The sequence below is a fragment of the Lactuca serriola genome, chromosome 2 (genome assembly GCF_051521515.1).
Source record: "Lactuca serriola cultivar US96UC23 chromosome 2, Lser_US96UC23_V15, whole genome shotgun sequence".
In the NCBI taxonomy this organism is placed as follows: domain Eukaryota; kingdom Viridiplantae; phylum Streptophyta; class Magnoliopsida; order Asterales; family Asteraceae; genus Lactuca; species Lactuca serriola.
In genome coordinates, this window is record NC_136409.1 from 156,391,094 (window position 1) to 156,405,144 (window position 14,051).

Below are 14,051 nucleotides of genomic sequence, written 5' to 3' on the forward strand. Positions count from 1 at the left end.
TATAAAAAGGAGCTAACCATTTTATAGATTGTTTCCAAGTATTTTTCCTTTGTTTTGTTGCTTAAAAGTTTTAATATAAAGATTAAGAAGGTTTCTTCATATAATTATTGGTCAAATACATCTATTTTTAGATTGTTTAAATTAAAAAAAAAATAGATATTCAAAATGGTATCCGAACCCGTATCCAAAATTTCGGATACGGATTTGGATATCAAATCTGCTATCCGAAAAAACTGATTTTGAAATCTGATTTCTACATAAAAATACTTTGAAATTCAAATTTTGCAAAGTTGACTATGAATCATTGAAGCCGGGTTGAAAATAAGGTTACTTGAAAAGCACTATAATTTTCAAAATGTGCAACAGCCTCAACAATTGTTTCATGAGCGGGTGAAACTCACTTTTAATGTTATTTATCATCGAGCTTCTGGGATCATGTTAATTCTTTGAGCTATAACATGTGGTATGCAATATTAGTATCATAAACTCCTTACAGCGCAATCAATTCAATTTTCCATCTTTTTTTTTCATAATATTAGTAATTGATTTCATCATTTTTTTTATCTATGCTAGGCGAGTCTTTACACGTGTATTAACTATTTAACTCTTTTATCTTTTATGGGTACCTTTCATGGTCTTCTTTAATGTCGTTCATAGTGTTAGAAATATAATGAGGCATCTTAGGTGGATATGATCCACCATGGTAGAAGTATGGATGATCTGAATCAACATTAGGGAACATGTTAAGATTGAAACAATAGCAATTTTCATATTCGCAATGATAACTCTACATCGATGAAGCATACAGTTATTTCGCTTTCGAGGACATATTGGATTTTGGATTGCATAGGAGAATTTTACAAAGAACGTCACTCAAAATAAAACTTTTGTATAGAAAGATATAGGAATTTGATAAGTATATTGTTAGACATACATAACATTGTGATTCTAAATTCATAAAAAATAAATGAACTTATACATCATTCGCGGGTACACGATTGTAGTAGTTTGTAAAATAATAGTGTGAGAATACTTCGTTGAGGGTACATATAACATTTGAAGGTGTGCGATTATTGTAAATTGGTAAAATAGTAGTCCAATAATAAATCATGAATCGATTTTGTCAAATAAAATACAAATATCGCTAATTCGTTATGGGTATTAATGGAATTCATCTTATATTTTCCAAAAATATTGATAATAGTAATATAAGAGATTAAAAGATGGTAATAACTCAAAATATAATCATTTAATGATATAACACTTTTATCAAAGTAAAAAGCTCTTGAATTTCCATAAAGCTATTATAACAGCTTCTTTAAAACAAAGTTGTTTTTCGAAATTTATAACAAATTAACAAGTTTTTGTCATGAGCTTTTAATGATTATTAGATATTAGATATTTTCAAACCTACTATAAACAAATAGATAATAAAAAGAATAATAATATAATGACAAACAAGATCAATTAGTCGCGTAAATAAAAATTCGAAAAAGATCTTAAATGAAGAATTGTCTAAGTTTTTTCTAGTTTTTCGTTCTTGCAAGTTATAACTTACCTTTGTACGGACAAATCATGCAAACAAAGTTATTCTCAAATGACATCATTTGCATGATAATGTTACCACATACCTTGTTTCTAATTTGATGTATTATGTATATATATATTCAATAATAGGGCCCTTTTAGCAATAATAATCCTATTAACATATGATAAATTAAATCACACTACCTACCAAGTGGAATGTTTCAAGATGCCATTTCCCTTAATTCCCATCAAGCGATGATGCTTTTTGGGGTATCAAACAAAAAAAAATCCACCATTTTTATACAAAGACTAAAAAAGCATCTCTTTTGTACATATCTTTAATAACATGCCCATAACTTTCTGATATCCGCAATCCAAGCAGTAGTACTTGTACACAGTGCATTAAAACTTATATGTACTTGTACATTATGCATTAAAAACTATACTTTTGAATCTTTTGACTTCAAAGATAAGGGTAGTTCGAAGTTTATACATCTTTAAATGTTAGTACTTTCGAATCTTTTTAACTTTGGGAAAAGGACTACCCAATTAATACACACAAGCATCAAATATAAAAATAGTAATAACATAAATCAACCCTAATATTTAATAATATAAGTCAAGAAACCATTTGATACTTTTTTATATTAAAAGTAGGCAAATTACAACACACAAATGCATTTAACATAGAAGTTATATTACAAGAAACCCTAAAGACATTAAAAACACCTTAAACTAATAAGAAACCCTTTATAAAAAGGCTTTTTGTTAGGTAATTGAAATTTGCAGAGATAAAACTTCTAAATCCAGAGAATGCTAGTTATAGTTCCTTGTACATCATACAGTGAGAATTGTACATTACTCTAAACATAGAAATTTCTGATTTGGAAATCAGTCTGCAACATCTGTTCTCTTCTTTGCATCAAGTTAAAGGTTAATTGGCTTCAACGCTTGTCAACTCCGGCTGCACCTTGCGTGGCCGACCTCTTGGCCGGCCGGTTTTGGACGACGGCGGCGAGGTAGATCCAACCTTAACTTTCTTGGCTGAAGATGGCGCGTTAGGATCTTTCTTGGGTCGTCCTCTTCCCCTCTTAACTTCGGACCCAGGCTCCGCCTGAGTCACAGCCTCTGAAACAGAAGGGTCCTTGGCCTTCGGTGGGCGACCACGGCCGCGCTTCGGAGTTTCGGTGGGCTCCGGTCGCATGTAGTTGTCATTCAACACCACTAGCTCGCCGCTTTCAACCAATTTGTTCAAGTTATCAGTCAGTATATTGGCGTGTTCATCTGGCAAATTATCACAGGTTGATTCGATGTAGTCTGAAATCGAGGATTCGCTTGCACCTTCCTTGACTTTCAGCGAATCAATTGCAGCGAAAATCATCTGCACAAAGCACCAACAGAAATCAATTTCTAAACCTAAATTACATCCCTAAAACTAAATTCGCCCTACACCCAACAGTAAATTGAACAAAACCCAAAAACCCATCTAGCTAAACCTACAAAATCTGTACTAAATAACTTGAATTCAAACTTAGGGCTCAAAAAAGAAGTAAGAACATGGAATGGGTTAAAAATTACCTCTGAATATGGTGGCAGTGATGGGGATTGGGTATGTTTTGCGGCGGCCATTGGAAGGAAGTGCAGGAGATTGTACAGAGAAGAGAGAAAGGAGATGTCAGCTTCGAAGAAGCACAGTAACAAAGTGTGTGCATGGTAGAGACCTTTTGGAGACGATTTATGCGAAGAGTTTCTCGCTTCAGGAAAGAAATGGACGGTCAAGATTTATTGTGGTGATTAGATCAACGGTTTTGGGTTTGTTTATGGATGGAATCACGCGGATCGGTGACGTGCCTACTGTGTAGTGGTTGTGAAGTGGTTTTCTTGTAGGAGGGAGTTTTCTCCTTCTCTCTTTGTTCTTCTTTACATTATTAAAATCCCAAAAAATAGATAGAAATTACTTTTACTTTTATACTTTTAACCACATATCTAAAAAGAAAATGAACAAAAAGATTAGTAATGTAAGCATGCAAATCAACCAAAAATTGAAAAAAATGATTTACTTGTTGGGTCATCATCCTTTCACATATGAACAGTTTGTTTCCATCTCCGTTTTTTGTATATTCCACTCTATAACAATCATTTTAATTAGGGACCAAATCCAAAAAGAAATTAAATTAAAAAATTAAACGTCTATGCAATTTAGAAAATTCCACAAAAACACCAAACCACAAGGACCATTTTTGAAGTTTACTCTATACTTTTTCATAAAGATGTAATTTTCTTCACGATGCATTATCATAAATGCTCTAAATAGAGAAAGACAAAAACACATTAATAACAATTTAATATCATATCCTAGATTATGTTAGCACAAATTATCTAAAGCTAGCTAGGCCACACTTCACGGATAACACTATGACTAAAATGCCCATCGGTTATCCGTACTTAATTTATTCGAACCGCAGAACAAATGAAAAAAAACAATTAGACCCTTCAAATTACAAAATTGTCAATAACTCCCCTTCGATATTTGAAACATAAAAATCAAGGACACTTGGGTTTGCCTTCCTTGGTCTCCCGGTTGTTAATTCGAACCTCTAAGACGAAGTTTCTTGTACCCCAGTAAAAGTGAAAATACATATAAACCTACGATTTACCTATCTTGAATCATGATATGACTATATAACAACAAAAAGGTTTGTAGTATGCTTGACATTTGACAATGTTTTTGTTTTGAGATGATAAAGGACATTGAAGTATGGTTGTGGCTAGGAAGACCAAGAGACTAAAACGAAAAGGATAATAGGTGTATGTTAGGGGACCAAAAGATTCATAATAAAAGTGCAATGGTTGTATATGATATTAGATGATGAGATGTGATGGTGGCATGATTTTTAATAATGTGATAATGGTATTACATGGAGTTAGGGAGTTATTGTAAGGTTTTTTTTGTGCATGTAATAAATCACGAATGTTATCGAACAAATAAGATTAGGGTGTAGGGTTGATCATGTGAGGTTTTTTATTTTTATTTTAGGGTGTTCATGTTTTAGATATCCAAATTACATGGAGGGGACCAAGCAAACCTTGAATAGAAATGTAGAATAATATTACAATTAGAAATATATAATAGAAATAGAAATGTTTGATGCTTTGAAAGTGCCAATCCATGTGGCATTCAACTGCCTTTTGAAAGTGGCTTGAAAGAACCGTTGGTGTTGGTTGGATTGGATGGAGATAGTATTAGTATTAGTATTTTGAAATTCTACTTCTTTTGCCCTTAGGATATTCACAATTCATTGAACTTTATAGAGTTTAATGGATTTACATCATTTTTCTACGGTACATACAATTGTATCATTTTTTTTCCTACAATGCATTAAATTCCACAAAGTTCAATAGAATTATACAAAATGTAATTTATAGTAAATATTTAAGAATTAAAAACTTTCCTTTTTCCCATTGAAGAGTTCAATGGTCATTGAACTTCAAATCCGTTGAATGTCAAGATGACATCTCACAATGGTAAAGTTATATCCATTGAATGACATACAGATTTGCCACCTCATTCAACTCTTCTATTAAACTCACGGTTATGGATGTTGTTATCTTTAGACAATTAGAAAAAGGCAAAACAATTCACTTCCCAAATTAATATACACAAGATTTGAACTTGAATCAATCGTTTCTTGATTCTTGCTTAAGATTCATACTTCAACTTCCTTAGTGTCTCCTTTTTTCTTAATATTTTCTTGAATGGGCCAAACGGAATGAGATGCTTCATCACCTTCATCAATACTCTCTATACCAAAAACACCAAGAAATACGTTTCCCTTATAACAGAGACGTTCTCTTTCTAAACTTGCTTTCCCATGAAGATCCTCATCTCGATCATCAGTCAACATCATTAGTGTCTCATCAAGCTCCCCAAGCTTATCTAGAATCCATAGCCTCTCAACATCGAACCCTACAACAGATTCCTCAAGTGTCTTCGAATTCTTTAAATCCACAACATTAGTCTCATCTAAACACTTCTTGGTAATGGATCTTCTCTTCACTTTTGCCTTCTTCTTTCCATCATAATCCATGAATCTCTCTTTGTACATTTCAAGCTCGTTTTCAAGCTCAAACTTGTCCTTCTCTAGTTTCATAACAAGTTCGTTTAACAGCTGCAAAACCTCCTTATCGTATTCCGCTTGTTCATCCATCATCCTTTGATTTTGCATGGATTCAATCTGCAGTGCAACCTTATCTTCTTGAAGTCTGGTTATCATCGCCATTGCTTGGTTTGCTGCTATTGCAGACGCATTACGTTCTTCATCTAGTTCTATGTATAAACCACATACAACAAGTCTTTCGGATTTTAATTCTTCCATTAAACCATCAATTGTGACAGCTTTATCTTCTTCATCTTCTTTATCTTCACAGAATCCGCCTTCTGCATGTCATTAGAAAACTATATATAGTTAAATTGACTTTTCTTAATGTCAAACCTACTACTTCTTTGATCTGAAATTGATGTAGATTTCAAAAACTTTTAAAGAAATGTGATTGATAATATAGATTTCCGTAACATTTATTACACATCGAAACATGTGGATAATAAATTTGTAAAAAAAATCCGTGTCAATTCTGATTTCGAAGATTTTCAAGTTTGACCTTGTCATGAACATAGTAGTGTACACGTTCAGATTATGATGATGAAAGTAAGCTATCTTTACCTTTTTTGACTCGATCTTCATCATTGATCACCATGTTTTCGTCTCCATTTAAACTTGAACCTCTACTACAACTGGTTGATGAATCCGTCCACTCAATAGGGATAATCTGGTCAAAAACTTGAATGTGTCGACTCGTATTCAACATACAAAGATCCATGACTTGTGCCATTTCGTTTTCTTCATGAGATGATTTGATCTTTGACGCACTGTGGGATGATTTATCAACAGAATCCACCTTGAAGTTCATGCTAGTATACAAGCACTTTCCATTCCTGCATACGTTCATAAACTCAGTTGCATGTGCTTCACAAATGAGATTATGAAATGGGTTTATGTCGTGGTTTGGTTCTAACAGATGATCGATGGTGGAACACCAAAAGCAAGGTGGTTTAAGGGCGTAGTAAGTAGCAAATTTTCTGATGAGAAATGAGAATAAAGAGTTGAGAAGAAGCATTAGGATTAGGGTCCATTCGAGTATTGCGTAGGCTAGAATGAAGAGAGTTTTCTGGGTGGCAGCCATTGATGTTTTTGTTGGTGTTCCTCAAGTTTAAAAGAAATGAAAAAGGGAAAGCAGGAGACAAAGTTGATGAAATTCGGGAAATAATGATGTTGATGGGAGCCTTCTAACATTTGGAAGACATAAAGAATGTGATGGGACCCAGTGTATTAATCATACTATTTCTACCACTAACGAGAATAAATTACAATAGTAGGTTGGATTTAATTGAGAGCTTGACCAGCTTTTTACCAAGTTTTGAATTTGGTTTGGGGGAAGATTCGAATTTTATTTCAAAGTTTGAATAGTTAAAATCTTCCATAAAAAACTATTTGATCGAGCAAGTTCACTTGAATATAATACACTAGTTTATAATCCGTGTGAACCACGGTTATAAAATTAATTAAACTTTTATAGAAAAAACTCAAAATTTTTAATTAGTTATTTAAAATAAATTATTAATTTAAGAGATATTTTTATTAGTTATGTCAAATTATAATCGTTGATTCAAATAAATATGTAAAATTAATGTTTAATATATGTTAGATATTTTTATTTGTGAATTAATGAAAACAATACTATAAAATTTAAAATAGAGAATAAATACATTAACAAATAGCATCACATTAATGAGGAAGTGTAATAAATTTAAAATAGAGAACTAATAGTGTAACGACCCAAATTTCACGTCCAAAAATTTCGTTATAACACATTACATAAAAAGCATTAATAATTAAAACATTGTTTGATTTAAACCAATTCACATCGAAAACCAATTTGAAATCCACCATCATTTAAACAACCAGAATATCAGAGTGTCAATCCCAGAATAAACTCATAACTGCGGAAACAAGAGTGTGTGTGTGATGAGCCGCTACCGCGCCTGCTCCTTCCCCTTGGCTGAAGAGGTACCTGAAACAACAACTGAAAAACGTAAGCACGAAGCTTAGTGAGTTCCCCCACCGTACCACATATCACAAACATAACACACATATATTGTCAGGCATATCTGGGTGCCTGACCTACCCCTTCGGTCCTCTCGACCGGGTATTGCCAAGCATATCTGGGTGCTGGCCTCCCCTTCGGTCCTCTCGACCGGATACTGCCAAGCATATCTGGGTGTTGGCCTCCCCTTCGGTCTTCTCGACCGGATACTGCCAAGCATATCTGGGTGCTGGCCTCCCCTTCAGTCCTCTCGACCGGATACTAAAGACTATCTATCCCCCTCTACTACTACTACCACATAGCACATATCACAATATCAGAATCCAACTAGCATGACTGGGTATAACTACCCCTTCGGCCCTATCGACCGGATATCTTGGGGACTATCTCCCCTGCCACTACTAACACATAGCATCATATCATATTAGCACATAAACATAGCACAGGTAGTAGTAACCCCTAGATGAATATCATAGAGACAAACATCTACATACAACTCCTACTGGTGGGCCGGCATTGTGGCCGTAGACCCACCGCTATTTGAAGGCTATTCACCTCGAAAAGGCTGCTGGTCTGTGTGGGACTTGACTGTCTACTGCTGTTGCTGCTGCTTCGGACGTCCCCCGGCTATAATTCCCACAAAACGATCAGTCAAACACCGCTAGATGTTCTTAGGGTAAAATGACCCTTTTTACCCCTTACCAAGTCAAGTCCAGGTCAAGGTCAACTTCCAGTTGACTGGACTCGCCGAGTCCGCGAGCAACTCGTCGAGTCCATCCCTTACTGATCCGGTCCCATTCACCAGGTCCCTCTCCCCACTCACCGAGTCACCCTTGACTCGCTACCCGGGACTATGGGGCCGACTCAAGTCCCAACTCACCGAGTTCCTCGAGCAGATCCCCTGCTCGCTTTCAATCCACACCAGAACACCACATACAAGGGTTTGGGGTTTCGGGACTACGTTACACAGTTAATTCCGCGCACATGTACGAAGGGTTGAGCCTTCGATGCTTAAACCCCTCGTGATCTGTGGATGTTCATATGACTCGCCGAGTTTGAGGAACTACTCGGCGAGCTCCAGGCAATCTTCATAGGACTCGCCGAGTTGTTCTTCAAACTCGTCGAGTCGACGACCATCTTCATAGAACTCGCCGAGTTCCACCTTGGGACTCGCCGAGTCCTTAGACCCATTCCCTGAGTAGGCCAGATCTAGGACATGCAACACTTCAAAACCACAGATCCAAGGTCCTAGGGCTCATTTACCACGTAAAGTTGCAAACTTTACGTGCATGCATGGCCCTATGAGCTCAAACATACAATTCCAAGCTCTTTAAGAGGTCCAAAACTCAAAGGGGACCTCAATCACCTCAACCACAGAGACTTTATGCTACTAGGATGCCCAAAAGGTCCAAATCCGAAGTCCTTGCAGAACATTAACCATAGACACATAGAGATTTAGGTTCTTAGGGCTTAAAACCTCTTTTTAGGGACAAAAAGGGGACTCAATGAACTAAAGATCAAGGTAGGAACTTTTCTACCTGAATAGAAGCCCTTCACATAGTAGATTCTGGATCTTCTTCCCTTCTTGCACTCTCCAACCTTCTCCTTCTTCTCCCAAGCTCCAAACCACCTTCAAAATGCTAAAAAAATCACCCACAAGGACACAAAAGGGGCTAGGGTTTCATTCTACAGATCTCTGGGAGTGCTAGGGGAAATGGAGGCTGGGTTAGATCGTTTAAATAGGGTGCAAACACACGGGTTAGGGTTTAAGTCCAGACAGGGTCTACTCGCCGAGTCCCTCGGACCTACTCGCCAAGTAGACCGAGTAGATCCCGCGTCTAGTCCCGCTTCTACTCGGCGAGTTAGTCCTTCAACTCGCCGAGTCCAAGGTTAGTCATGCAATATAAGGAGATTTAATAACCAAGAATACATACCAGGAACCAGGTGCTACAAATAGATTGACAAGTGGCAACATATTAATTAAGAGATTTAATATGGTGACACATGTCAAAAGAACTACTCTTTTATTAGTATACGAAGATTAATACTTATTCATAATAAAACAAATTTCATATAAATTCGACCCAAACATATTAACACATACATTGGGCTTGAGTCTAGTTCTTATAAGCCCGAGTTTGACTCATTATACGTTTTGAGCTTGTATTTTGTGTCAAAAATTGACTTCATAAAGTTTGATTCAAACAAATTTTAAGTCCGGTTCACGCTTGAATAACCGGATTTAGCAACCCACTTTCATATAATATAACAACTAATTTCTTATAGATATAGATAAATCAAATATCTACACCAACATCCATTTATCAATATTTAAAAAAAAATAGTAGACCCTACATATAATATAAGTAACCTACATGAAAGATCAATTATAAATTATAGAACACAAAGTAATATTTTGGCAGTGTCCAGATTTTAACCATAAACCATTTGTATGAAATTTTGCATCTCGGTCATTAGGCTTCCATCATCGAATATATCTACACATTAATTATAGTGGGATAATAATCAAAATCATTAAGTATTAAATGGGTACTACTAAAACTCATTAAACATTTTAATCATTAAGTCGAATTATTTTTAAAATTAAATACACTTAACTTTTATTGGAGACCATGTTTTATAAGTCTATATATTCTACTACACACAAACACTAAGGCTAAAAATGAATGGGACTCGCTACCCCACGTGCTAGGTTCGTTATGGTAGAACATCGCCCCCTAGCGCTCGCTAGAGGGGTCACTACCTCCAACTCGTTGCAACCTTGGCGACAAGAGAAAGAGAAACCTTTTGTGCAATGGTATTGGTGGAAGAGGAATTGGTGAGAGGAAAGAGATATTTGGAAAAGAAAATAATGATTGTGATTGACTCTTTTTTTTTGTGTTTTTTTTCTCTTTTTTAAAAAATAAAATCAAAGGATTTTGTTCGGCTCTTTTTCATTTGATTTTTTTTTAATTTTTTTTTCTAAAATGCAAATGTATATAAAGCTTAAATGGCAGGCAAAAATATGATATGGCAAAGTGCTAAACATATTACTACTCTTTATAACCTAACTCACTTTTTCGTTTTTCAATATTTATTCCCTATATATATATATATATATATATATATATATATATATATATATATATATATATATATATATATATATATATATATATATATATTTTGTATGAAATTTTGGCAGTGTCCAGATTTTAACCATAAACCATTTGTATGAAATTTTGCATCTCGGTCATTAGGCTTCCATCATCGAATATATCAACATATATCTACACATTAATTATAGTGGGATAATAATCAAAATCATTAAGTATTAAATGGGTACTACTAAAACTCATTAAACATTTTAATCATTAAGTCGAATTACTTTTAAAATTAAATACACTTAACTTTTATTGGAGACCATGTTTTATAAGTCTATATATTCTACTATACACAAACACTAAGGCTAAAAATGAATGGGACTCGCTACCCCACGTGCTAGGTTCGTTATGGTAGAGCATCGCCCCCTAGCGCTCGCTAGAGGGGTCACTACCTCCGACTCGTTGCAACCTTGGCGACAAGAGAAAGAGAAACCTTTTGTGCAATGGTATTGGTGGAAGAGGAATTGGTGAGAGGAAAGAGATATTTGGGAAAGAAAATAATGATTGTGATTGACTCTTTTTTTGTGTGTTTTTTTCCCTTTTTTAAAAAATAAAATCAAAGGATTTTGTTCGGCTCTTTTTCATTTGATTTTTTTTTAATTTTTTTTTCTAAAATGCAAATGTATATAAAGCTTAAATGGCAGGCAAAAATATGATATGGCAAAGTGCTAAACATATTACTACTCTTTATAACCTAACTCACTTTTTCGTTTTTCAATATTTATTCCTTATATATATATATATATATATATATATATATATATATATATATATATATATATATATATATATATAGTCTAAAACTATCTTATTTTTCAAAATAATATTTCCTCCGTCCCAAAATTATAGTCCATCTTTTGTTTTTGGTTTGTCACAAAATAATAGTCCACTTCTAAAAAAATATATATTTTTACCAAAATACCTCTCATTATTACTTAACTAACTAAGCATTTAATGGAACATTAAATGCAAAGTAAGGACAAAACTGTCATTTTATTATATAAAGTTAGTGGTAATTAATGTTTTTCTTAATCTGTGTGTTTTTTGTCTGTGGACAATAATATTGGGATGGATGAAGTATAATTTATTATTATTGTTATTATTATTATTATTATTAAATGATGTTTATTATACGTTTTATCTAATAAAAAACGTATGTTTATATTATGTACCTTTAAATAACAATAAAAATAATTAATAGGCAATAAACAGCAATAAATCTGACATATAATTTTATGATAAGTAAGAATAGAAACAATTTATATAATGACGTATGAATGGTTTGTTTTAATAATAAATTTTAATAACAGATTTCTTAAAATATAACAATTATATCTTTTGAAAAATAATATTTCTATTTATGATGGTATAAAAATAGTTAATAAGCAAAAAAAATAACAATAAATCTTAAATACAATTTAATACGTAGGAATAGAATTTTTTTAGAATGACATTAATATGGATGGATGATTTGTTTTAATAATAAATTCTAATATTATGTAGATGTAAAATTGTAAAAGTCGAATATAGTGTTTTGTATAGTTTCGCATTTTATTGTTATTTTACTAAGTCATTTTTATGCGAAGTGAAAATGTCTAGACTTAGTATATTTTTTGTACACTCATGTTCCCTATAAATAGGGATTGAGGTTAGAAGTAGAGAGAGACTTTTCGTAACTGAGATCTCTTTTCTGCTTATGTTGTAATCAGTCTTTATCAATATGAGATCTGATTAATATTTACTCTTCGTGTTCTAAATCTTCAATTACTCAAATCAAACTTTGCTTTCTAAAATCTCGATAACAATTCTCATCAATTGGTATCAGAGCAGGATTCAAACTGCTTCGATCTGATTTTCGTGTTAGAATCATTTGCTTTTTGAGTTGCAACTTTACTCAAAATTTTCTGCACATTTTGGTTTTGAAAATCAAATTTGATCTTCAGATTTGAATTGATTCTGTCTTTGAATTGTTAAGTCGAGTAATCGATTAGTGATTTGTGATCAATTCATTTGATCAAATTCTCTATTTCATCAAGTTTTTCAAGCTTTCTGAAAATTTATGTGTTCATCAATAGCGAACTTCAACATGAATACAATGACTTCCTTCTCTCACTTGCTTGGTTCCTCAACCAAAATTCCGATGTTAATTCCAGAATACTATGATCAGTGGGCTGATAGAATCGAAGATTACTTAAATGGAATTGATGAAGAACTTTGGAATTGTATCGATGGAACAGTGCAAGCTCCTGTTAATGTTCAACCAATTGGTTCTTCTACAACATCTACTGAAGTTGTTGATCAAGAAAAACGGTTGAAGAATAATGAAAAGAGGTTCATGAGGGAACTAAGAGGTGATCTACCTCCTGTGGTTTACAATTACATCCGTAGTTGTAAATCAGCCAAGGAGATCTGGAACACTCTGAAAGAGAAGTATCAAGGTAGCGAAAAGACGAATATCAACTCTGTGAAGCAATGTCTAGTTGAACTGAAGGAATTCAGACAAAAGGATGCAGAAACTCTTGAAAATTACTATGATCGTCTAAATGAGCTTATGTTTCGCTGCAATAGGTATGGAATCACTAGGTCTCTTATGGAGTTCAATTTAACTTTCATTATGGGTCTTCGCAAGGAATGGCGAAGTGTGAGCATGATGATTAAGAATCAACAGAGTTTTGATACAACTAAATTGAATGATCTCTACAATCAACTGAAAACACATGAATGTGAGGTTTCAGAAATGTATGAAGAATCAAAACAGAGTATTGGAGGTCCTTTGGCTCTTGTTTCAAAGGTATCAAAAACTGATGTTAATGAAAAAGATGGTTCAGATAAAGAAGAATTTTTTATGAACTCTGATGATGAAGCCGTGGCATTCTATTCAAACAACAGAGTTAAGAAGTTTTTCAAAAAGCCTTTTAATCCAAAAGGAAAGGCTAGTGATGTGAAGAATGCAGTCATAAGAACTGGAGGGGAGGAGAGGAAGAAATTGGAGAAAGCTGATGAGAAACAAAAAGATGTGAAAGAAGAAAAGAAGCTGAAAGGTGATTCAGGAATTTACTGTCATTACTGCAACGGTGCGAATCACTTCGCAGTCGATTGCATGTTGCGAAAGAAAGAAGAGAAGAAGGAAAAAGTTAAAGATGAAGCATACTACTCTGAAAAGATTGAAGAGATACGTGCTAAGAACAAAGGAGTGTC

The 14,051-nt window shown here is 33.9% G+C and overlaps 2 protein-coding genes and 1 long non-coding RNA gene across 3 annotated transcripts; all 3 read right to left on the bottom strand.

Moving 5' to 3' along the window:
• Positions 1-2,142: 2,142 nt before the first annotated feature.
• On the bottom strand, positions 2,143-3,263 carry LOC145087118 (HMG-Y-related protein A-like). Its single transcript, XM_079025020.1, has 2 exons — positions 3,106-3,263; positions 2,143-2,908 (listed from the first exon to the last, which is right to left on the bottom strand). The coding sequence occupies exons 1-2, from the start codon at positions 3,154-3,156 to the stop codon at positions 2,462-2,464; spliced, it is 498 nt and encodes a 165-aa protein (XP_078881146.1). The 5' UTR covers positions 3,157-3,263; the 3' UTR covers positions 2,143-2,461.
• Positions 3,264-4,931: 1,668 nt separating this feature from the next.
• LOC145087119 (putative myosin-binding protein 6) lies at positions 4,932-6,817 on the bottom strand. Its single transcript, XM_079025022.1, has 2 exons — positions 6,249-6,817; positions 4,932-5,965 (listed from the first exon to the last, which is right to left on the bottom strand). Exons 1-2 carry the CDS (start codon positions 6,766-6,768, stop codon positions 5,235-5,237), a joined length of 1,251 nt encoding a protein of 416 aa, XP_078881148.1. The 5' UTR covers positions 6,769-6,817; the 3' UTR covers positions 4,932-5,234.
• A 609-nt stretch (positions 6,818-7,426) lies between these two features.
• LOC145090527 (uncharacterized) lies at positions 7,427-8,318 on the bottom strand. Its single transcript, XR_013701629.1, has 2 exons — positions 8,245-8,318; positions 7,427-7,656 (listed from the first exon to the last, which is right to left on the bottom strand). It is a non-coding gene; the product is annotated as an uncharacterized LOC145090527 (long non-coding RNA).
• Between the last annotated feature and the right edge of the window lie 5,733 nt (positions 8,319-14,051).

Coding starts and splice junctions, on each gene's coding strand:
- LOC145087118 (XM_079025020.1), bottom strand. CDS start 3,156: ATGGCCGCCGCAAAACATACCCAATCCCCATCACTGCCACCATATTCA. Junction 2,909..3,105: donor CACTGCCACCATATTCAGAG/GTAATTTTTAAC, acceptor TGCTTTGTGCAG/ATGATTTTCGCTGCAATTGA.
- LOC145087119 (XM_079025022.1), bottom strand. CDS start 6,768: ATGGCTGCCACCCAGAAAACTCTCTTCATTCTAGCCTACGCAATACTC. Junction 5,966..6,248: donor TGAAGATCGAGTCAAAAAAG/GTAAAGATAGCT, acceptor AATGACATGCAG/AAGGCGGATTCTGTGAAGAT.